The sequence below is a fragment of the Moschus berezovskii genome, chromosome 27, assembly GCF_049115385.1.
Source record: "Moschus berezovskii isolate FMDL1 chromosome 27, NW_MosBer_1.0, whole genome shotgun sequence".
Classification (NCBI taxonomy): Eukaryota; Metazoa; Chordata; class Mammalia; order Artiodactyla; family Moschidae; genus Moschus; species Moschus berezovskii.
This window is the reverse complement of record NC_142486.1, coordinates 42,484,371-42,505,577: the sequence shown is the minus strand read 5'-3', so window position 1 is coordinate 42,505,577 and position 21,207 is coordinate 42,484,371. Positions and strand designations below refer to the sequence as shown.

General features: G+C 54.9%; 1 protein-coding gene and 1 pseudogene across 2 annotated transcripts in view; one reads left to right on the top strand and one right to left on the bottom strand.

Annotated features, from left to right (window-relative positions):
- LOC129545168 (GATOR1 complex protein NPRL3-like) overlaps positions 1 to 17,833 on the top strand; it is a 53,140-nt pseudogene extending 35,307 nt beyond the window's left edge. Inside the window, exons 3-8 of the transcript XR_016036626.1 lie at positions 9,877 to 10,091; positions 13,548 to 13,654; positions 14,033 to 14,160; positions 15,757 to 15,917; positions 16,548 to 16,740; positions 17,116 to 17,833. The product of XR_016036626.1 is annotated as a GATOR1 complex protein NPRL3-like (transcript). The remainder of the gene's footprint in view (positions 1 to 9,876; positions 10,092 to 13,547; positions 13,655 to 14,032; positions 14,161 to 15,756; positions 15,918 to 16,547; positions 16,741 to 17,115) is intronic.
- LOC129545167 (DNA-3-methyladenine glycosylase-like) lies at positions 17,811 to 20,798 on the bottom strand. Its single transcript, XM_088833057.1, has 3 exons — positions 20,758 to 20,798; positions 20,188 to 20,657; positions 17,811 to 18,217 (listed from the first exon to the last, which is right to left on the bottom strand). The coding sequence occupies exons 1-3, from the start codon at positions 20,796 to 20,798 to the stop codon at positions 17,811 to 17,813; spliced, it is 918 nt and encodes a 305-aa protein (XP_088689183.1).
- Between the last annotated feature and the right edge of the window lie 409 nt (positions 20,799 to 21,207).

Sequence of the window (21,207 nt, the reverse complement as noted above, 5' to 3'; positions counted from 1 at the left end):
AATTTATTATTTTATTTTTTGGCTGCACTGGGTCTTCGTTGCTGTGAGTGAGCTTTCTCTAGCTGTGGTGAATGGGGGCTATTCTCTAGTTGCCATTTACAGGCTTCCCCTTGCAGTGACTTCTCTTGTTGCAGAGCATGGGCTCTAGGGCATGCGGGCTTCAGTAGTTTTGGCGCATGGGCTCAGTAGTTGTCCCTTGGTTGCTCCGAGGCATGCGGAATCTTCCTGGACTAGGGATCGAATCCTGTCTCCTCTGTTGTGAGGCGGATTCTTTACCTCTGGACCGCCAGGGAAGTCCCAAAATGTATGCTTTTAATCATGATACTAATATTACGATGTCAATTAATATAACCATTTCCTCTACATTTTTTCTTTAGTTCTGAAATGGGTAAGTGTTTTTCCAGGAAGATTTTCATAAGGTGTTGACATGAGTTGACATGGAGGGGACTGTGGCCAGCTTAGGAGGGGAGTACATTCATCTCACATGAACATTCACTGGGTTTTATTTTTAACTGGTTACAGATCTTGGACTAAAGTTTGAATGCAGCTTGTCTACCAAGCTCTTTATTCTAATTTTGAGCTGCTCTGAATGAATCTCAGAAGCGGAAGGGAATTCATATTTTTGAGCTTGACTCTGAAGTAGGTATTCTCATCTCAAAAATGGAGAAGTAAAAGTGTGGTGACTTGCACAGGGTCATTATGATGAATTATATTATTGAATCAATTATTTGCTTTCTCTCTGTGAGAGGATTATATATTCTCACCCATTGCTTTGTGATAGCGTAGTATCTACCTACAGGAGGAATGAACTTTCCTGTTCTGTTGATGTGAGGTGTGGCCATGTGATACCCATTAGCCAGTGTAATTGAGCAGCCATGATATACTGTATATCTAAGTAGAAGCTTCCAGAGTCATTGCACGATTTGGCCCTTGCTCTTTTCCCCTGTGCCTTGGGACCAAGCGAGGACTGCTTCTTCAGCTTATATCCTGGCATATAAAAGACACATGGAGTTGGGGGGAAAGTGGGAGGGAGTTTCAAGAAGGAGGGTGTGTGTGTGTGTGTGTGTGTGTGTGTGTATATGCACTTACAGCTGATTCATGTTGTTATACAGCAGAAACCAACATAAAATTGTAAAGCATTTATCCTCCAATTAAAAATAGAAAAAAGACACATGAAACAAAGCCACAGAGCCACAGACAAGTGCAGTGGCATGTAGCATGACCAAGAACTACACTTTGTGTGTTGTAAACCCCCACTGGAATTTGAGGTTGCTTGTCATTGCAGTCTTGCCTAGCAAAAGCTGACTAATACAGTTGTGTAGCTAGTAACTTGGCTAAGCTGGAATTTGAGCCAGCTTGAATACCAAATTCTATCAATTCCATCAAAGTTCTTTTCCTTATTTCAGTTTTCCCTAGTATTCTGCTTTAACAGTATTTGCTGTGTGCACTGTGTCCTTTAAAAGATGTCTTTTTAATGGTCTGCTTTTTCATTTAACACATTCATTTCAAAGAAACTTTATCACCATATAAATGGAAAAACAATATCACCCATAAAGAATTAGTAACTATTAAAAATGAACATAATTAGCAATATTATGAAATTCTCGCAAGGTACTGCTGGCTGACAAAGATCTCAATTTGAAACATCCCTTCAACTTTGTTCCAAAAGGGAATTTAGCAGATATTAAAGTGGTGTTCAAAACATACAAGCACCAAACAGAGACTTTCTCTTTTGACAGAATCATGAGGATTGCAAATAATTTAAAAGGGAACAATTCCCAGTTATTGCAGTTTTGCTGTGATTGAATGCCGTGTCTGCGTTCCACCTAAAATTCTCTCACATATGGTGAGTGAGTGATGTGTGCCTCCTCACGTGGGGAGTTTCCCTCCCTTTTGTTTATATGTTCATGCTTGTAAACTTCTACAGCACAGACGTGCTAGGTTCATGTGACAGGTTCTCTCTAATGTGCTTTGTGTATTTACCCCATTATCAGGTGAGGAAACAGAGGTGGGAGAGGTTTAGCCACAGCCTAGCAAGAGGCATGCATGATCACTTGCTCAGTCATGTCCGACTCTTTGTGATTCTTTGGATTGTAGCAAGCCAGGCTCTTTTATCCATGGGATTTTCCAGGCAAGAAGTGGGTTGTTATTTCCTTTTCCAGAGGATCTTCCTGACCCGGGGATTGAACCCACATCTCCTGTGTCTCCTGCATTGGCAGGCGAATTCTTTACCACTGAGCCACCTAGGAAGCCCCTAGCAAGAGGCAGGGTTGGGATTTAAAGCCAGGTGTGTCTGGTTCTCACTGCTCACTGGGGAGTTTCAGTGAATGAAGCCACTGGGTGTTGCTGTTTCCTGATGTCAGAGCAGCTGCTGCTCCAGGGCATCAGCCTGGGGCCCTGGCAGGGTCTCCCTGTAGCAGTATTCGCTGATCTGGACCCTGGCCAGGCTACCAAGCACGGCCACAGAGTAGGCTGTCGTGGATGGTTTCCGGCCGTTCCCATAGTCCCCTGTGCTTTTCTCTGTCCGGGCATCACCTTGGTGTTCAGTTCAGTTCAGTCACTCACTTGTGTCAGACTCTTTGCGACCCCCTGAACTGCAGCACTCCAGGCTTCCCTGTCCATCACCAACTCCTGGAGCCTACTCAAACTCATGTCCATTGAGTCGTTGATGCCATCCAACCATCTCATCCTCTGTCATCTGCTTCTCCTCCTGCCATACAACTTGGTGTATGAACTAGCTATTTCTTTATTACACACTTCCCCCAAACTGCATGGAAGTGGGCAGTTCTGCAGACTTTGGTTGGGCTCACTTGTGTGTCTGTGGTCAGCTGGCAGGTTACCTGGAGCCTGGAAGGCCTAGAATGGCTCCACTCATGTGTCTAGCATTGGGATGTGTGTTTATTAGAGCAGAAGAGAGACTGGATGCTGTGTGTCTCCCCATCCGCCAGGCTATTCAGGCTGGTTCATGGACGGTTGGGCAAGGTTCCAGGGTCCTAAGAGCACAAGCATGCAAGGACTCTTGAGAAACGCTTCGGAGTTGGCACACTGTCCCTTCTGCTGCTGCTGCTGCACAGAAACCAATCATGCGCCATTCTGGACTTGAGAAGTGGGGCATGGAGGAGACGAGCCATCAAGCCACACTGCAGAGGTTGTGGACACAGGGAGGAACGCGGACCTGGCCGTCTTTGCAGCCACTGCATTTGCTCCTTCACTAGCCTCAGAGTCACGTGAGCTCAGCCTGTGGAGCGGGGTCGCCTCTCTCTCCACACACTCAGCCGCCCAAGGGGTAGAATGAATTGTGCACCAGCCACCGTGCCCTCTTCTGGCCTTGAGTTCGCCATGCTTGTCCCACCTCGGAGCCTCTCTGACTCCTCTTCGGACTCGGGAGGCTTCTCCTCACCTCCATCTCAGCTCAGTCATCACTTCTCTGAGAAGCCTTCTCCGCCTGCGCTCCCTCAGTGTCCCTTTCAACACTCTGATCACACCACCCCCGTTTTTCCTTCCGTGGCATCTATGGCTGTGTAGAATTGTGCAGGAAGGGGGACCCCTTCCAGCGCCCAGAAGGGGGCTCTTGTCTCACACTCGGGAGTGAATTGTCTGAGGAGACACACGTTCTTACAAAGCAAGAGACTTTATTGGGAAGGGGTGCCCAGGTGGAGACCTGCAGAGTAAGGGAACCCAGGAGAACTGTTGTGCCGCGTGGCTGGCAGTCTTGCCTTTTAGGGTGATGGAGTTAGTTTCTGGGTTGTCCCTGGCCAATCATTCTGACTCAGGGTCCTTCCTGGTGGCAGCAAGATGTTCCAGTGAGAGGATTCTGGGAGATTTGTAGGACATGTGGACTCATGTTTCCACTCTCCTTTTGACTTTTCCAGAATTCTTCCAGTCAGGGGGAGCTCGTTAGTTCTGCCTTCCTTGCCAGGACCTCCTGTTGTAAGATAACTCATGAAAGGGGTTACTGTCTTTCCTGGTCAGGGTGGGCTGTTTATTCTTTGGTTCCCCTAATAGAATCATTTATACATCTCTCTCTTCTAGAAAATAAGCTTTAGAAGATCCGGGCTCTAGCCTGTCTTGTTCTTTGTTAATTTTCCAGCTCCTAGAACAGAAGCTGGCACAAAACACAGATTGGTTCAGGCAATGCTATCTCAGTGCCCGGATGGCTTCCCCACAGCTCTGCTAGTGTCTGAAGGCCCTGTCCAGCAGCCACTCTGACTGCAGGAAGTCATCCTTTGCTGGTCAGCTTAGCAGGGAGGACTGGCAGGGTTCCTGTGACAGCACCTTTTCCCCAAGTCCATGTGGCCTCTGTGTGTCTCAGGCAGGGCTTTTTGGGTCACAAGTGATGGAAATTCACTCATGCAGCCTGAGGCCAAGAGGTAGAATAGTTCATAGTTAAATGCAAGGGGAGCTACACTGTTTGGATTGGATTCTGGTTCTGCCACTTCCTAGCTGGATGCTCCACAGAAACTCTGTACCTCAGTTTCCTCACCTACAAACAAGGGAGGGGGAAGAAGGGGAAACAGCTGCCTCAGGGTTTTCAGGAACAGTAAATGAATTCATATATGTAGAGTATTCAGTGCTGAGCCGATGGGAAGGATCTCTGAATTGAGCCACTGTTGCTGTAGTTACAATCAGCATTGGAGGCTCTCCTGTGTGGTCAAAGGGCAGGAGGTTCAGCCAGGCTTCAGGAGTGACTGGATGGAAGAAGTGGGAAACTGTGCTCTTGCAGTGTCTCTCTCTCTGGTCGCTGAGTTCTTTGTTCCCACATGTCTCCCTGTTCTTTCTCTGGCTTTCTTGGCCTGTGTTTATCCTGGGTCAGCCATGGTCTTTCTGACCATACTCAAACTATTTTCCACTTGGGACAGATAGCATCTCTTAGGTCTAGTTCTAAGTTTCTGGGATAATCCGATGGCCCATCTTTTGGTCAGGTGGCCTACACTCAGGCAATTTAGCTGTGTGTGTGTGTGTGTGTGTGTATGTGTGTAGGGGGTATGGATGTGGAAGATACTCTAGCTGGGATCCTGCCCCTGTAAGTTTCAGAGCAGTCTTCCAGGGATTGGCAGAGACCCAAAAGATGTCAGCAATGTATCTACTTTAAGGCTTCTCTTCTGCCTGCTTGTTGAGGCTCTTGAACATACAGTTCCACTCAGTCTCATCAAAATTATTATTTTTAAATATTCCCCAGCACTCTTAGCTCTAATTATGCTAGACTCTTCTTGCCTTCTTCCTCTGTGAATCATTGGTCATTTCCCAATCTTATATTTGGCTGTCATGAATATGGAAACATCACAGAGTCTCTTAATTTCAAGGTTGGGTGGGGAAACTGCTCTTCTAAGCCTCTAACAAATAGACACCCACACCCACATATTCGTGTACTTACTAAAATAGTATTAGGCTAAACATTCATTTCCACAAGTTTCTGACTTCATCAAATTTTTTTCTCTTTCCATGTCAGCATATAGGTATTGAAAGGAATGGGCAGTCTATGTGTGAATTTCACTGTATGTGTGAACTAAGAGTTTTTGAACCTATCCTTAAATTTCCAGCTTGTCCGTGTACTTTATAAATAATGGATTCTGAAATCCTGTGTAATACTTGAGCAAGAGTCTGTCTATCCCTGAACAGAGATGAACCATGACATCTCACCAAGCTCCGGGAGTTGGTGAAGGACAGGGAAGCCTGGCGTGCTGCAGTCCATGGGGTTGCAAAGAGTCAGACACGACTGAGCAACTCAACTGAACTGATGACGTCATGTTATAGATTCAGTTCAGTTCAGTCGCTCGGTCGTGTCCAACTCTCTGCGACCCCATGAATCACAGCACGCCAGGCCTCCCTGTCCATCACCAACTCCCGGAGTTGGGATTCACAAATTCAAATTCCTGTGGGAGCTTGGGCAGATAACTTAATTGCAGGAAACGTCCTAGATTTAAGAAATACCTGCATATTAAACCATAAAAATTGTCTTCACTTATCCAAAGAGGTATATAATTTTTTGTAACATGCACTTTTTTTTGAGTGCAAGCTTTATTTTTGCTCTTTTTTTTTTTTTTTTTATAAGATGTGGGTACAGAAGAGTGATTTGCCAGAGCAGTGTTCTTCACACTTAAATGCGTGCACAGCAGGTCTTGCTCTTCTCGACGCTGGAGTTATCTGCAGCGTGCAGCAGCATTTGTGAGTAGAACAGGACACATGGCACAGTAACAAGGAAATCCCTGGAGCCGTGGGGAAATGCTCTCAGCTCAGGACACATCACCTGCAGACTGATGTGAGCCCAAGGACAGAGCACAAGTTCTCCGGCCACAGAGGTCGATCTCAAACACACTCCTTTCTATCCCTTCCTCCTCTGTGATGATGCAAGGTGTTTTTCTCCACGGAAAGCGTGTCCTGAATTTCTCTTTCTAATAGGACATCACTGAGGCTGCTTATACACTGGGAAGCAAGAAATAGGGCTGTACTAGCCTTTCAGTTCATTCTGGCTTTCTTCTCTTTTCCTTTCCAGTTCTTTTCGGTCATAATTCAACCTTCACAGGCACATAATTCCACACTGGAAACTGTTTCTGTTTCCAAGAGAAAGAGAATAAAGTTAGAGCTGGCCACAGGCAGACATCTCTCCGCCAACCAGTAAGAGCTACTCGCACTGACTGACCCGTGAAGACCCTCAGCCGTGCTCAGTTGCCCGCGAAGGGCTTTCCTGGTCCAATGGCCCAGCGTCCGCGCGTGCACAAGGAACTCCGTGAAGTGGCTACGGTACCGCGGGAGCCCCAGGTTGGGCAGCCACTCGTTGCCAACCCACTCGTGGTTCGTGTCCCCAGACGTGAGGGTCTGCTTTTAATAACTAAGGATGATTAATTCAGGAAAAAATAAAAAAACCCATGGAAGCAGTCATAAGGGCCATTTATCATCTTGAAAATGGATTTTTAAACAATTACATATTCTCAAAGGCTAAGCTAAAGACAACATTATTGCTCATAACCTCAAAATAATTTGATCTTTTATTTGCTACCTTTTAAATTCGCTGGCAAAATTGTATGCAAAGAAATTATACCATTAAAAGTCTATGACTCATCTGTGGTAATAAAATTAACCTATCTACCAAACCAGAAGTGCAGTTGTGCGGTAGTTTGGGCATTCTTTGGCATTGCCTTTCTTTGGGATTGGAATGAAGACTGACGTTTTCCAGTCCTGTGGCCACTGCTGAGTTTTCCAAATTTGCTGGCACATTGAGTGCAGCACTTTCACAGCATCATCTTTCAGGATCTGAAATAGCTCAACTGGAATTCCATCACCTCCACTAGCTTTGTTCGTAGTGATGCTTTCTAAGGCCCACTTGACTTCACGTTCCAAGATGTCTGGCTCTAGGTCAGTGATCACACCATCGTGATTATCTGGGTTGTGAAGATCTTCTTTGCACAGTTCTTCTGTGTATTCTTGCCACCTCTTCTTAATATCTTCTGCTTCTGTTAGGTCCATACCATTTCTGTCCTTTATCGAGCCCATCTTTGCATGAAATATTCCCTTTGTATCTCTAATTTTCCTGAAGAGATCTCTTGTCTTTCCTATTCTGTTGTTTTCCTCTATTTCTTTGCATTGATCGCTGAGGAAGCCTTTCTCATCTCTCCTTGCTATTCTTTGGAACTCTGCATTCAGATGCTTATATCTTTCCTTTTCTCCTTTGCTTTTCGCTTCTCTTCTTTTCACAGCTATTTGTAAGGCCTCCTCAGACAGCCATTTTGCTTTTTTGCATTTCTTTTCCATGGGGATGGTCTTGGTCCCTGTCTCCTGCACAATGTCACGAACCTCCGTCCATAGTTCATCAGGCACTCTGTCTATCAGATCTAGTCCCTTAAATCTATTTCTCACTTCCACTGTATAATCATAAGGTATTTGATTTAGGTCATACCTGAATGGGGTCGCGGAGAGTCGGACACGACTGAGCGACTGAACTGAACTGAACTGAATGGTCTAGTGGTTTCCCCTACTTTCTTCAATTTCAGTCTGAATTTGGCAATAAGGAGTTCATGATCTGAGCCACAGTCAGCTCCTGGTCTTGTTTTTGCTAACTGTATACAGCTTCTCCATCTTTGGCTGCAAAGAATATAATCAGTCTGATTTCGGTGTTGACCATCTGGTGATGTCCATGTGTAGAGTCTTCTCTTGTGTTGTTGGAAGAGGGTGTTTGCTATGACCAGTGCGTTCTCTTGACAAAACTCTATTAGCCTTTGCCCTGCTTCATTCCGTGCTCCAAGGCAAAATTTGCCTGTTACTCCAGGTGTTTCTTGACTTCCTACTTTTGCATTCCAGTCCCTTATAATGAAAAGGACATCTTTTTTGGGTGTTCGTTCTAAAAGGTCTTGTAGGTCTTCATAGAACCGTTCAACTTCGGCTTCTTCAGCATTACTCGTTGGGGTGTAGGCTTGGATTACTGTAATATTGAATGGTTTGCCTTGGAAACGAAGAGAGATCATTCTGTCGTTTTTGAGATTGCATCCAAGTACTGCATTTCGGACTCTTTTGTTGACCATGATGGCTACTCCTTTTCTTCCAAGGGATTCCTGCCCACAGTAGTAGATATAATGGTCATCTGAGTTAAATTCACCCGTTCCAGTCCATTTTAGTTCACTGATTCCTAGAATGTCTACGTTCACTCTTGCCATCTCCTGTTTGACCACTTCCAATTTGCCTTGATTCATGGACCTAACATTTCGGGTTCCTATGCAATATTGCTCTTTGCAGCATCGGACCTTGCTTCTATCACCAGTCACATCCACAACTGGGTATTGGTTTTGCTTTGGCTCCACCCCTTCATTCTTCCTGGAGTTACTCCTCCACTGATCTCCAGTAGCATACTGGGCACCTACCGACCTGGGGAGTTCCTCACTCAGTATCCTATCATTTTGCCTTCTCATGTTCATGGGGCTCTCAAGGCAAGTATACTGAAGTGGTTTGCCATTCCCTTCTCCAGTGGACCACATTCTGTCAGAACCACACAATTGCACTCATTTCACTTGCTAGTAAAGTTATGCTCAAAATTCTCCAAGCCAGGCTTCAGCAATACGTGAACCGTGAACTTCCAAACGTTCAAGCTGGTTTTAGAAAAGTCAGAGGAACCAGAGATCAAATTGCCAACATCTGCTGGATCATGGAAAAAGCAAGAGAGTTCCAGAAAAACATCTATTTCTGCTTCATTGACTATGCCAAAGCCTTTGACTGTGTGGATCACAATAAACTGTGGAAAATTCTGAAAGAGATGGGAATACCAGACCACCTGACCTGCCTCTTAAGAAAGCTGTGTGCAGGTCAGGAAGCAAGAGTTACAACTGGACATGGAACCACAGACTGGTTCCAAACAGGAAAAGGAGTACGTCAAGGCTATATATTGTCACCCTGCTTATTTATTGTTCTATTCGTTTGTTTGTTGTGTTTTTCTAGATTCTACATATAAGGATATAATACTGTGTTTATTTTTCTCTGACTTACTTCACTTAGCATGTTCTGTTGCTGTGAAAGTCACTCAGTCCTGTCCTACTCTTTGCAACCCCATGGATACAGTCCGTGGAATCCTCCAGGCCAGAATACTGAAATGGGTAGCCTTTCCCTTCTACAGGGGATCTTCCCAACCCAGGGATCGAACCCAGGTCTCCCGCATTGCAGATGGATTCTTTACTATCTGAGCCACAGGGAAGCCCTGTTTGGGACTGTTCCTTGGGAAGGGTTGACTCATTTTTCAGTCAGCCAGTGTTTGTGAGCAGTCCCAGAGGTGGGATGGAGCCGGGTCGTTGGAGCTCCCGCACTTCTTTCTGCTGCAGCAGTGGTCCTCGCAGGTTTTAAGGCCTCAGGGTGCAACCCCGTCTTCCAGTTCCTCCCACAGCCTCTCCTTTTCAGGTGCCCAGACCGAGAGCCCAAGGCTGCTCGTCCCGCTGACCATGTCTCTGCCCCACAGCCCGTACCACGCCCTGCTGCTGCTCAGCGATGAGAAGTCCCTGCTGGGTGAGCTCCCGCTTGACTGCTCTCCGGCCCTGGTGCGTGTGATCAAGACCACGTCCGCTGTGAAGAACCTGCAGCAGCTGGCCCAGGACGCAGACCTGGCCTTGCTGCAGGTACCTCTGGGGGCCTGGGGAGATACCCTAGGTGGGCAGGATGGGCAGTCGGAGGGTGGGGCTGGACGTGTCACAGGAGGCACCTCAAGCTGCCTCCCAAGGGCCGTAGTCCAGTCGAGGGCCGCTGCATGGCCTGCCACAGTGATGGATCTGGAGTCAGACCGGCCTCTGGGCTGGGGACCTGAGTTCCTCCCGCGTGTCTGTGTCATGGTGGGGGTGCTGGTCTGTGGCAGAGAGGAGTGAGGCCTTCATGGTGCCAGGTGACCAGACTCAGTCCCTGTGGGAGCTGTGCAGAGCAGGACCACACCCCATGGCACGTGGTCCTGTGTTCTGTACGAGGTGCCATCTCCCTACTGAGTCACGTGCTCGGGGGCTGCCCTTTCTGATCAGATGGCGGCCCCTCCTGTTTGGCTGTAGATGTGGTGGAACAGTGGGCAGGGCTGAGGGTGAGGAAAAGCACACGAAGAAGTTGGAGGCTGGGGCAGGGGGGCCTCAAGCGACAGCCTGAGGGGGGACCCTGGGTCTGGAATGGGGCAGCACATGGCCGCCAGGGGGCAGCAGAGCCCGGGCCAGGGCCCACAGCTCCTGCAGAAGCTGGGACAGAGCTTTCTCAGGGCCCCTTGAGGCGCCCCCAGGGGGCCCGCAGCCTTTGCTCTAAGTCGGGACCAACTGTTTGCGACCCCGCGGACGGCACCACGCCTCTGTCCTCCACTGTCGCCCAGAGTTTGCTCAGATTTGTGGCCATCAAGTCAATGATGCCATCCAACCGTCTCATCCTCTGTCATCCCCTTCTCCTTTTGCCTTCAGTTTTTCCAAGCATCAGCGTCTTTTCCAATGAGTTGGCTCTTCGCATTAGTTGGCCAAAGTATTGGAGCTTCAGCATCAGTCCTTCCAATGAACATTCAGGGTTGATCTCCTTTAGGATTGACTGGTTGGATCTCCTTGCAGTTTAAGGGACTCTGGAGAGTCTTCTCCAGCACCACAGTTCAAAAGCATCAGTTCTTTGGTGCTCAGCCTTTATGGCCCAACTCTCACATCTGCATATGACCACTGGAAAAACCATAACTTTGACTATATGGACCTTTGTTGGCAAAGTGATGCCTCTGCTTTCTAATACGCTGTCTAGGTGTGTCATAGCTTTCCTTCCAAGGAGCAAGCGTCTTTTAATTTCTGGCTGCAGTCATCGTCCAGAGTGATTTTCTAGCCTGGGAAAATCTGTACTTTTCCCACATTTTCCCCATCTGTTTGCTATGAAGTGATAGGACTGGATGCCATGATCTTAGTTTTTTTTAATGTTGAGTTTTAAGCCAGCTTTTTCCACTTTCCTCTTTTATCCTTATCAAGGGGCTCTTTAGTTCCTCTTGGCTTTATTAGGGTGGTATTATCTGCATATCTCAGGTTATTGATTTTTCTCCCACAATCTTGATTCCATCTTGTCCTTCATCCAGCCTGGCATTTTGCATGATGTACTCTAGACATAAATAAATAAGCAGGGTGACAATATACAGCCTTGACCTATTCCTTTCCCAATTTTGAACCAGTCCCTTGTTCCATATCTGACTCTAACTGTTGCTTCTTGACCTACATACAGTTTTCTCAGGAGACAGATAAGGTAGTCTGGTATTCCCATCTCTTTAAGAATTTTCCATGGAGATGGGCACGTTAGCACTGTAGGGGAGCTTGTTCACCAGGCCCGAATCTCAGGCCATTTTCCCCTCAAAGCAGCCTTTTGGGGTTCTGTTGTCTAGAATCCTCCCCCATCTTACCCCATGACTTTTGTCCACCCCGTGTGTGTGTGCTCATTGGCCTGTGCCTGGTGTCTCCGGTGGGGTCCTGGACTGCCTTCCTAGCACCCAGGAGACACAAACTTCGGAGGCGCTGGCCGCGGTGTGTGCACCGCGTGTGGCGTCCTGCCCGGTGCTGCTGAGGGCAGATGCCCGTGCGTGTGTGGCTCTGAGGGGCCATCTCTGCCCCCGTGGCTGCCCGACAGGGGCCTGTGTGGACACGCCTCCCTCTTGCCGCGGCTGCCCCGCACAGAGCTCTGATGGTGTCGCCTCTGTCTCTCCCTGGCCGTGGCCTTGCCATGGGGCCCCTTGCCGTCTGCTTCCTCGTCCTTCTACACTGAACCCGGTGTAGATCGGGGTTTGCTGCTAGTGTGGTCGCGCAGGGCCCGGCCCTGGGGTGGACCTTGCCGGCCGCTGGCACTGCTGCTTCCTTCAGCAAGCAGCCCAGCGGAGGCCCCACAGGGGAGGCTCGCGAGCTCGGCTGGAGCCCCTGCATGGATGTCAGGGAATGTCAGCCTCAGGTGTGAGTGTCATCAGGTGATTTGAAGGTTTTTGTCATGCTGAAAGTAATATAATTCTTATAAAAGTTCAAATATTACACAAATTATAGACACAGAGTAAGTGCCCACAATCCCATATCTCAGCAGTAACCACAGCAGATTCCTCCAACTCTTTTATATACACGTTATCACATAATCTTTGAATAACAAAATTAGGATTATACTTACATTACTTGTAATGAATGAACAGTGCCCTCGTAGACCTCCGCATCCTAATGTGAGTGGGACCTTCCTTATGTGGGACTTTGCAGATGGAATTAACACTCTTGAGATGGGGCGATAATCCTGGATGATCTGGGTAGGCCCTCGTGAAAGGGAGGCAGGTGGAGAGGCTTTGACTCGAGAAGAGGAGGTGGGAGGTTCAGTGGAGGTGACCGTGGAGGCCAAGGTGGGAGACGTGGTCTCACCTCACCTCACGCCACGAATAGCAGCTTATATCCTGGAGGCAAAGATCAGTGTACCTGCCGACAGCCTGACTCCAGCCCAGTGCTCCCAATTTCAGACTTCTAGCCTCGAGCAGGCGCTCTGGCTGCAGGGAGAGTGGATGTGGACCCACTGGGTGAGGTTGGTGGCAGAGACGGAGGGAAGTGAGCCTGTGTCCTTTAGAGCCATTGTCCCTGGGACTTGGGGTGAGAGGGAGGGTCAGCAGTGGGACTGAAACGTCCTTTGTGTTTGAGCTGGGGCCACTGGAGGCCGTTTGCTGAGACAAGGTTGGGGTGTTTTGGTGCGGTGCCCACAGGCACTTGGCTGTGGTGGTCGGGGTGAGCACTGCCCAGTACCGTGGTCTCACCCTGGCCCTCCCGCCCGGCACTGTGGTCTGTCTGTGGGCCATCCTGACGTCGTGAGAGCCCAGGGCAGCGGGACAGAGGGAGGCTCTCCAGGGCCGAGGGAGGGGTGGGGTGGGTGCGGCAGCCCCTCGTCCGCTGTCCTGATGCTCGCTGCCGGTGGGCCAGGGGCTGGCCCCTGCCAGGATGGGCAGCCACGACCCTCGCGCAGCAGAGTCGGCCTCGTCCTGGTTGCCCCAGGCGTCCGTGTTGGTGCCAACCGGGGCAGCTCAGGGACCGGCGACGGGTGGGCCGGCCTCCCCTCACTGTCCCCGCCCCTGCCTGCAGGTGTTCCAGCTGGCGGCCCACCTGGTGTACTGGGGCAAGGCCATCGTCATCTACCCGCTGTGTGAGCACAACGTCTACATGCTGGCTCCCAACGCCAGCGTGTGTCTGTGAGTCCCCCTGGCTGCCGGGGCCCCCAGCTGGTGCTGCCAGCTCAGCCAGGCCGCTTCCCAGTTCTGGCCTGGTCCCGCCCCTCCAGCGCCACCCAGGCCCACGCAGCCTCTGGGAAAGGTCTGCACCTGCCCACGCCTGCCGGCCAGTGGGCCCTGCACAGGGCTCCTGCTGGGAGGTCAGGAGCCTCGGTCCTGACACCGAGGCTCACAGGGGCTGTGGTGTGGGAAGGCATCTGGGCGCTGTCCTCGCTGCACCCTTCCAGCCCCCTCCCCGCACTGCATCTCCTCCTGCCCAGTGCGGGCTCGAGGCGAGGACGCAGATGCCTGACCGAGGGGAGACCTCTCGAACTCAGGGATCCTCACCCCCATCCCCAGATATTCCCCGCTCTCCGAGCAGTTCTCACGCGTTTCCATCTCACGACCTGCCGTCTGTCCTTGCCAAGTTCTCCTTGCCTGTCTCCTTGTCAGAATTCAGGAACCCCCTGGCCCCTCCTGTGCAGGAGGTGAGTCTTGGGAGCTGGGGGAGCCCAGGGACCAGCCACCGGGCTTCGGTCCCCAGTTGATCCCAGGCCCACAGTGGTGCTGTGCCCGAAGCCTGGGTTGGGGGCGGTGCTCGCTGTGTAGGTGGTACCTGCCCTGCCAGAGGCCGGCTGCCTAGCTAGGCTGCCTGCCGACATCTGGGTAATGCCAGTCCGTCTGCACACGGAGCCCCGTCTGCTCGTGGCAGGCAGTTCTCAGGGTTAGGGCAGAGCTAAGAGGTCAGTTGGCAGGAGATCGTGACCACTCCTGGGACGACAGAGCCACCCGGTGCCCCTTCTGGACCTGGGGGTCCTAGAATTGGGAACACAGAGGGTTTTGTTTTGCTGAGCCTGGACCCTGCCTTCCCACTCCCTCTCCTGCCTACCAGGGTCCCAGTAGCCACGGGGTCTGTGGGTGTAAGTCTGAGCTCACAGACCCTGAGAATTTTCACGTTTGGGTCCTGGACAGGGTGGGCCTGGGTCTGGGTAAGGGTGGAGAGGGGCTGGCGGGTGTGGGCGGGGCGTGGTGGCCACCAGGGAGGGGCGAGGCATGGGGAACAAGCCAGTGAGTTGTGTTACAGGACTGACTGAGTGTGACCTGGGTCCCAGAGCCAGGCCTTGCCCCTCCCCCACTCCAGGCTGAGCCCTGGGCCCCAGGGGAGCGCCAGGTGGGACAGACGTCGGAGATGGGCTGGTGTTTTCAAGGCTTTGTCTTCAAAGTGAAGCGTTTGCTGTAACAAGTGCCGGGGCTGGTGGACAAAGCCAGTCCTTAGAAGCAGCACTTTCCTCCTCAAGTTGTGAACGCAGAGAAGGGACCATGTCAGTCACCATTTAGTCCTCCCAGGGATGGGGTGTGGTCTGCTCCAACCCCAGGCTGGAGGTTGGTCTGTTGGTCCCTTCACTTAGATGCCAAGCGAGAGTGTTCTAAATGCTGTCGTTCGCGGCACCTTTTGTTTCCAGAAACAGTGCCAGGTTGTGCCAGCTGAATGGAAGACACACTGTGTGTGTGCACCCTCCCCCTCCCCAGTGCAGACTTCCCAGTGGTCCAGATGGCCGGTGGCTTTTCTTGGCCTGAGGGGAGCTGGTTCTGATTCTGCTGGGTCCCGGGTGAGGCCGCCTGCCTCCCTATCTCCTGCTTCAGGCCCTGAATGTGTGCAGGTGCTGACGAGGTCTCTTGAAGTATTTTACAGTCCTTTTCTGTTTTCATTGCTGTGACTGGGTCACACATGCTCACTGTACACCCGTGTGTCCGTGCCTGCCCACCCCTCCCAGCAGGGAACCCCAGGGACAGGAAGGTGGCCTGTGGGTCTGAGGCTGTGGACGCCCCCGCACGGGGGTCCCTGTCCCCGGCAGGCTTTCCGGTCGACCCAGGGGAGGACTTTCTACTCTCAGGGTGCCGGCCACTGGTGGGGTCCCCACAGAGCTCACGGGCTGGGAGAGGCAGCACAGCAGGGCTGCCACGTCACAGGTCCTGTCAGCTCTGGGCAGAAAGGTGTGTGGGCAGCCGGGCACGTAGCAGAGTGAGGGCGACCGAGGCCCTGCCGGGTGCCCCCTGTGACCTCTGGTGCCCCCCGCCTGCAGACGCAGCTCATCCAGATGGTGGTGTGGATGTTGCAGCGTCTGCCTGATGGCCTCGCCCAGCGAGGACGAGCCCCGCCCCCGCGAGGACGATGCACCCCTGGCAACCAGGGTGGGCGGCCGCAGCCTCAGCACGCCCAGTGCTCTCAGCTTTGGCTCCCCAAGTAGGACTTCCTGCCCCGGGCGTCTGTCTGGTGGGGGGTGAGCGCCTGGGCGCCCTTGGGAGAGGCGGGCGGCTGGGAGGCCTGACTCGGGCACCTGCGAGTGACCATGGCACCGTCACAGGGCCGCACTCGAACCCCTGCTCACACCGCCCTCTGGGCAGCCGTGTCCCCGCATGGACGTCACTCGCCCCGCTGGGCAGCCCTGCTTCGGGGGACAGGAGGTCCTCCCCTGCTTCCCTGAGGACGGGGCTCTGCCTTGCTGAGTTGGAGCAGCCTGGCCCAGCCTGGGGTTGGAGCAGACCACACTGCATCCCTGGAGGACTGCTGACACCTGCAGCCCCAGGGCCTGTGTGGAGATGGTGACTGACACGGTCCCTGCTCTGCAGAGCCATTCGGCCACAGTGTCCCCCTACGGCAGCAGCCCTGAGCCCAGGGCCCCGGCCTGGGGATGCGGGCTGGCGCCGCCTCAGGCTCAGTGCTGCCCCCAGCCTGCCCAGGGCCCCATTAGTGGGAGGGGCTGGATGACCTTGGGGTTTGGGGCAGCTCCCCAAGGGTGTGGCAGCAAGCTCCCAGGTGGGCACGGGTGACCACGGGGCCGGGGCTGCCACCCTGACTGGTGCCGGTTCTCAGCCAGCAGCGACGACATGACCCTGACCAGCCCCAGCATGGACAACTCCAGCGCTGAGCTGCTCCCCAGCGGGGACTCACCGCTGAATAGGAGGATGACCGAGAGCCTGCTGGCCAGCCTGTCCGAGCACGAGCGGGCTGCCATCCTCAGCGTGCCTGCGGCCCAGAACCCCGAGGACCTCCGCACGTTTGCCAGGTGGGGTGGGGCCCCGTGTGCAGAGACGGGCAGCGGGCCTCGGTGCAGACCTCAGGACTGGCGCCTCCGAGTGGGGCATCCCTGGAGCTCCTTCCGGTGCTGCTTGGCACGTCGTCCTCGTAGGGCTGGGCAGCGATCGTCCTCGGACCCTTGGCCTGGGGTCGGGGTGGGGCCTGAGGTCCGCACTTCGTGGGTGACAGACCCGGGGGCACTGGGCACATGGTGTTCTGGGAGCATCAGGTGGTCAGGGGCCACGTCCAGGCAAGACTCCCTCAGCTGCAGTGGCACGAAGGCCGGAAGTCCGCCCCCTCCTCCACCGAGGGGCGTGGGAGCGGCCCCGCGGGCTGTCCTCACGCCCGTCCCCGCCCCTGGCAGGCTCCTGCACTACTTCCGCGGCCGCCGCCACCTGGAGGAGATCATGTACAACGAGAACACCCGGCGCTCCCAGCTGCTGGCGCTCGTGGACAAGTTCCGCAGCGTCCTGGTGGTGACCGCCCACGGGGACCCCGTCATCGCTGTCTTCCAGGCCCTGCTCACGTGACCTGGGCGGGGGCGCTGCCTCTCACCCCCGGCTCCCTCCCCCTGCAGGGCCTTGCTTTCCTCATCTTCGTCTTCAGGACAGCCTCAGGGGCCCTGGGCTGCGAAGGTGAGGCTCGAGGTAGGGGCGCGACCAGCAGGCGGGCCTCTTGAGGGCTGCATGCCTCTCACGCGATTCTGCGATTCTGCCGTTTCACTCGCTGCCCTGTCTGGCCCCGCACTGCCTGCCAGCGGGCACCTCCCCAGCCCCACCCTCCTGTGTGGCCTCCCAGAGGCTGTGGCCAAGCAGTCCCCTCCGTGGCCACCGGAGGCACCAGGACCTGGCTCAGGACATCCTGTGGGGAGCTGCTCTCTCTGCTTCCCCTGGGGGTGTGTCTGCCATGGTGCTCCCAAACCCGGGGTGGCCTCAGGCCTGAGAAAGTGGGCACGGTGGCCCTGGGTCCTCCCGGAGCAGAGCTGGCTGCCAGGGGGCTCTGGCCAAGGTGCAGGGGACACTCTTCTAGAAACACAGCATTTATTTTGTTTGTAAACAATTAAAAGTCCTTGTGGGAACAGGCCCTGGCTCCAGCCTGTGTGTCCCGCTCCGCCACCCTGTCCACCACGCTGACCCAGGGGCTGCCCTGCATGTAGAAGCGCAGGGGCTTCTGGGCCCACTCACCAGCCTGGCCTATGCCCACACGGGCTGCGGCCACCACGGCCGGCTCACTGGGCTCTGGGGGGCCCTGCTCCAGCCACACAGACTCATCCCCAGCCAGGTCGCGCTGGTCGAAGCTCCTGTCGATGGCCAGGGCCTGGCACAGCTTGGACAGGCCATTGCAGAGCTCACGGTCTTTGAGGGCTCGTCCCGCAGCGCCTTTGCGGAAGGTGTGGCGAAGCTGCCGCATGGCCTCCAGGCCCCCCAGGGGCTCCAGCGCTCGGAGCAGGACACACGCCCCATCCCCTGTGGGAGATGGAGCTTCCAGGCTGTGGTCCTCCTACCCAAGGCCTGACCAGAGCAGCCGGAGACACCTGTGCTCACTCTCTGCCAAGACCCTTTGCCTGCACCCGTCCTGCTCACCCGTGCCTCCTGCGGGCACCTCTGGCTGCCTGCCCACCAGCTGGGGAGGCACGGAGCTCCCTGGATTCCTCTGGTTTGCGTGACTGGCACGAACTGTAGGTCGGTAGGCAATGGAAGCCCCAGAGACTGCTCCCCATGAGCATCTGCCCCTGGAAGCAGCCCCCAGTGTACAAAGGATGCAGGTGAGCCCCACCCCGTGACCCCGTGGGGAGAGGTGCCAACATAGCCCCCACCTCGGGTCCCCCCCCACCGAGTCCAGGCCACTGAGGGATCCGACACCCAGGGCCTGGGATTCCCCAGAGAAAACATGCCTGTCCAGAGCCCTTGATCCCCAGCTGAGCACAGGGGTTGCTCTAGGCCTGGGATCTGTCCCGCCCGCTGGGATCTGAGGGGCTCAGCCTGACACGTGGCCAGGCCAGTCCCTCCCGGGCCTTAGCCACACAGGGCTTCCCATCAGCACCCAGGAGCTGGCCTTCTGCACAGCCCGCAAGCCTTAACAAGCCACTTTTCAAAGCACTTCAGGATGGTCTGAGGGCGCCCAAGCCTGGGCTCATCCCTCTGTGATTCCTGGGCCCTCCCTCCCCAGCCGCACGGCTCCCTCTGGTTCCACCAAGCGCGCTGGGTGCCGCCTGCAAACAGGTCAGGGGAGCAGCTCATCCCTCCTCTCCGAGGATGTGTGTGAGTGCAGCCCCAGCTCTTCCCACGGGGCCTCCCCATCCTCGCCCCCGCCCCCACCCCCCGCCCGCAGCAGGCCCCGCAGGCACAGACCGGCCCAGCTGCCCCTCCCTCCCTCCCGGGTGATGCTTGGCCCTGGCTGTCTGCACCCCACAGTTTTCTGTTCCCCTGACCGGGACATTCCTGGGCATCCTGGTCACAGGACCAGAAAGGAACACACAACGTCTCTCATCTGCCCGGTCCAACTGTACCCCCGAAAACGCCTTCCCTTCCTCACCAGCCACAGCCCCTTGTCGAAGTGCAGTCTCCCCTCACATGAGGGGTTGGTTCTAATGCCAAAGAACAGCTTGGCGACTGGAAGGTTCTCCGGGAGGTAACAGGCCCCTGGGGCGGTCCCTGTCACTCAGCTTCACACAGCTGCCTTCTGCGGGGCAGGGTGCAGGGCCAGGCAGGGCTCCCTGCGTCCTCCAGCCTGCGGCCTGCGCTCAGTATCTGCAGCTGTCCACTCTTGGCAGTCACCACTCACACTTCACTGGAGTTCTCCAGTGTGACCGACAGCCCTGATGTCCCCAAGTCTTCATCTTGGGACGGAGGCTCAGCAGACAGACACTGGGACTGGCTGGCCAGACCCACTGCTGGGCGCTTCCTTCCCAGCACAGACCCACCAGAAAACAGGTGCCTACCCACAAAGGACCTGGTGGGTCCCCCAACGAGGGGGAGCTCTAGACCAGCCTCTCTCCATCTGGCACTGCTGACCCTGGGGCCACGATTCTCTGTGGACTCGGTCGTCCTGCGCGTCATGAACGGTGCACACCCTCCCTGACCTCTACGCACGGCAAGCCAGGAGCACCCCAGGGCTCTGACGGCCGAGAACATCCAGACATTGCCTCATGTTCCCCACGGTGGCAGGGTCATCCCTGCTGAGACCCTGTGACTGCCCACCGGTGGGCTCCTGCCTGAGCCCAGCGCACCCCAAATCGATCACACCCTTGTTTCCCCATAGTTGGCCCCTCCGAGCCACTCAGGGCCTCCTGCACCCTCCCGCTCTGGGTTTAGGTCGGCCTCTGTTCCATGGGCCCCCGGTGCCTCTGAGCCACTGGCAGTGCAGCCAGGGTGACGCCGCAGCCTCGCTCCCAAGGTGCCCCTGGCTCAGACACCTGCGCCCTGGTCCTCCTCACCTTGGCTGGAGACGTTCATGCAGAAGTACATGCCGTAGATGAGATACACGTAGAGGGTCCCGGGCTTCATGAACATGCCACGGTTGCGGGGGGTCTGCCGGCCGCCCCTTGAATGGGCAGCTTCATCCTCTGGCCCCAGGTATGCCTCAGTCTCCACGATGCGGCCGCGGAGCTCTGTGCCGTCATCCAGTCGTCGGACCAAGATCTGCTCCAGGGAGGAAGAAGGGGGCTCGTTCCCCGCTGATGGCCCGCGGCCTGCACGCCCCTCCCCAGCTTGGGATGTCCCGGGACGTCCGCATACAGCCGGTCGGCTGCGGGCCCTGCTCAGCGAGTGTCCTGTCCATAGGGCGCAGCCAGCCTGGGCCAGCCAGGGCCGGGGTGTGCTCAGCACCAGCGAGTCCACGCGCCTCCTCTCACGGGGGCCCTGCCCTCCCCGCCCAGTGCCTCTGGACTTGATGCTTAGCCTGGGGCTGAGCAGTGTGAAGGGCACAGGGCCCTGCCCGGGATTCCAGGGCCCGTGGAGCTCTCCACCCGGACCAACTGCAAAGGGCTGTCGTGCTCAGTGCCCACCCCGCCAGCTCTGAAAGCAGCAGGACCAGCAGCTGCCCCATGGTGCCCAAGCCTGGCCCCCAGCCCCGGGGTGGCAAGCTCCTTGAACTGGGGGTCAGCAAAGGCAGTGGGCCGGGGAGGCATGTCTGGTGCTGGCTGCCTTGGACAACAACCTGGGTCCCGCAGGGGACAGAGGCTGGCTGAGCACAGGGCAGGGGCCGCTGTCAGGGGCTGTGCCCTGGGGCCAGCAGGACACCAAGGTGAGCAGCCTCAGGGGAGCCAGGGCCCTGGGGAGTGCTGGGCACGCCAGAGCCGGGCCCGCCCCGCCCGACGCCTGCGCCGTGCGGCACCGTGGCATGGCCCTGGGGATGGCTGGCAGGCATGCCCGGTGTCTGCAGCCCCAGGTGTGACTCAACCAGGGTTCATGGTGGAGTCTCAGGGACAGCCACCTCCCCAGAACGTACCCAGTAC